This window comes from Cynoglossus semilaevis, chromosome 16, assembly GCF_000523025.1.
Source record: "Cynoglossus semilaevis isolate Cse_v1.0 chromosome 16, Cse_v1.0, whole genome shotgun sequence".
Lineage (NCBI taxonomy): Eukaryota > Metazoa > Chordata > Actinopteri > Pleuronectiformes > Cynoglossidae > Cynoglossus > Cynoglossus semilaevis.
Genome location: NC_024322.1, coordinates 17,702,407 through 17,702,810, shown reverse-complemented (window position 1 = coordinate 17,702,810; position 404 = coordinate 17,702,407). Strand labels below are relative to the sequence as shown.

General features: G+C 48.5%; 1 protein-coding gene across 1 annotated transcript in view; it reads left to right on the top strand.

The window, feature by feature from the left end:
- The window catches only part of tmem163a (transmembrane protein 163a), a 31,727-nt gene that overhangs the window by 2,988 nt on the left and 28,335 nt on the right, over nt 1–404 (top strand). Inside the window, exon 2 of the mRNA XM_025063743.1 lies at nt 16–153. Within this exon, the coding sequence (XP_024919511.1) occupies nt 16–153 (138 nt within the window). The remainder of the gene's footprint in view (nt 1–15; nt 154–404) is intronic.

The following is a 404-nucleotide window of genomic DNA, read 5'->3' as shown; positions in this document are numbered from 1 at the left end:
CCCGGCCCCCTCCAGGTGTTTCCACCACCACCCCCCCCCCCCCCCAGCAGCAGCAGCAGCAGCAGCAGCAGCAGCTGGTGAAGAGCTGCAGCCAGCCGCAGGCGTCCAACCTGGGCCAGGAGTTAAAGATCACAGACAGTGTGGAGGAAGAAGGTAACTTCATCACCTGTCAATCATCTTTATCATATGTATTAACTCACGGGGTGTGAACGTGTGACGCTACAGATCAGAGATGCAGCTGCTTTCTTTTTCTTTTTTTCTTTCTTTTTTTTCTCCAGCCATGTGAGATATTTTTAGGTCTGGCAGACTTGAATAATTTATGGAGGGTTCTGCAATATCATTATTCAGGTCCTTATGCAGATGCAGAGGATGATGTAAAAAAAATATTTATGGAGGTGAGGGGG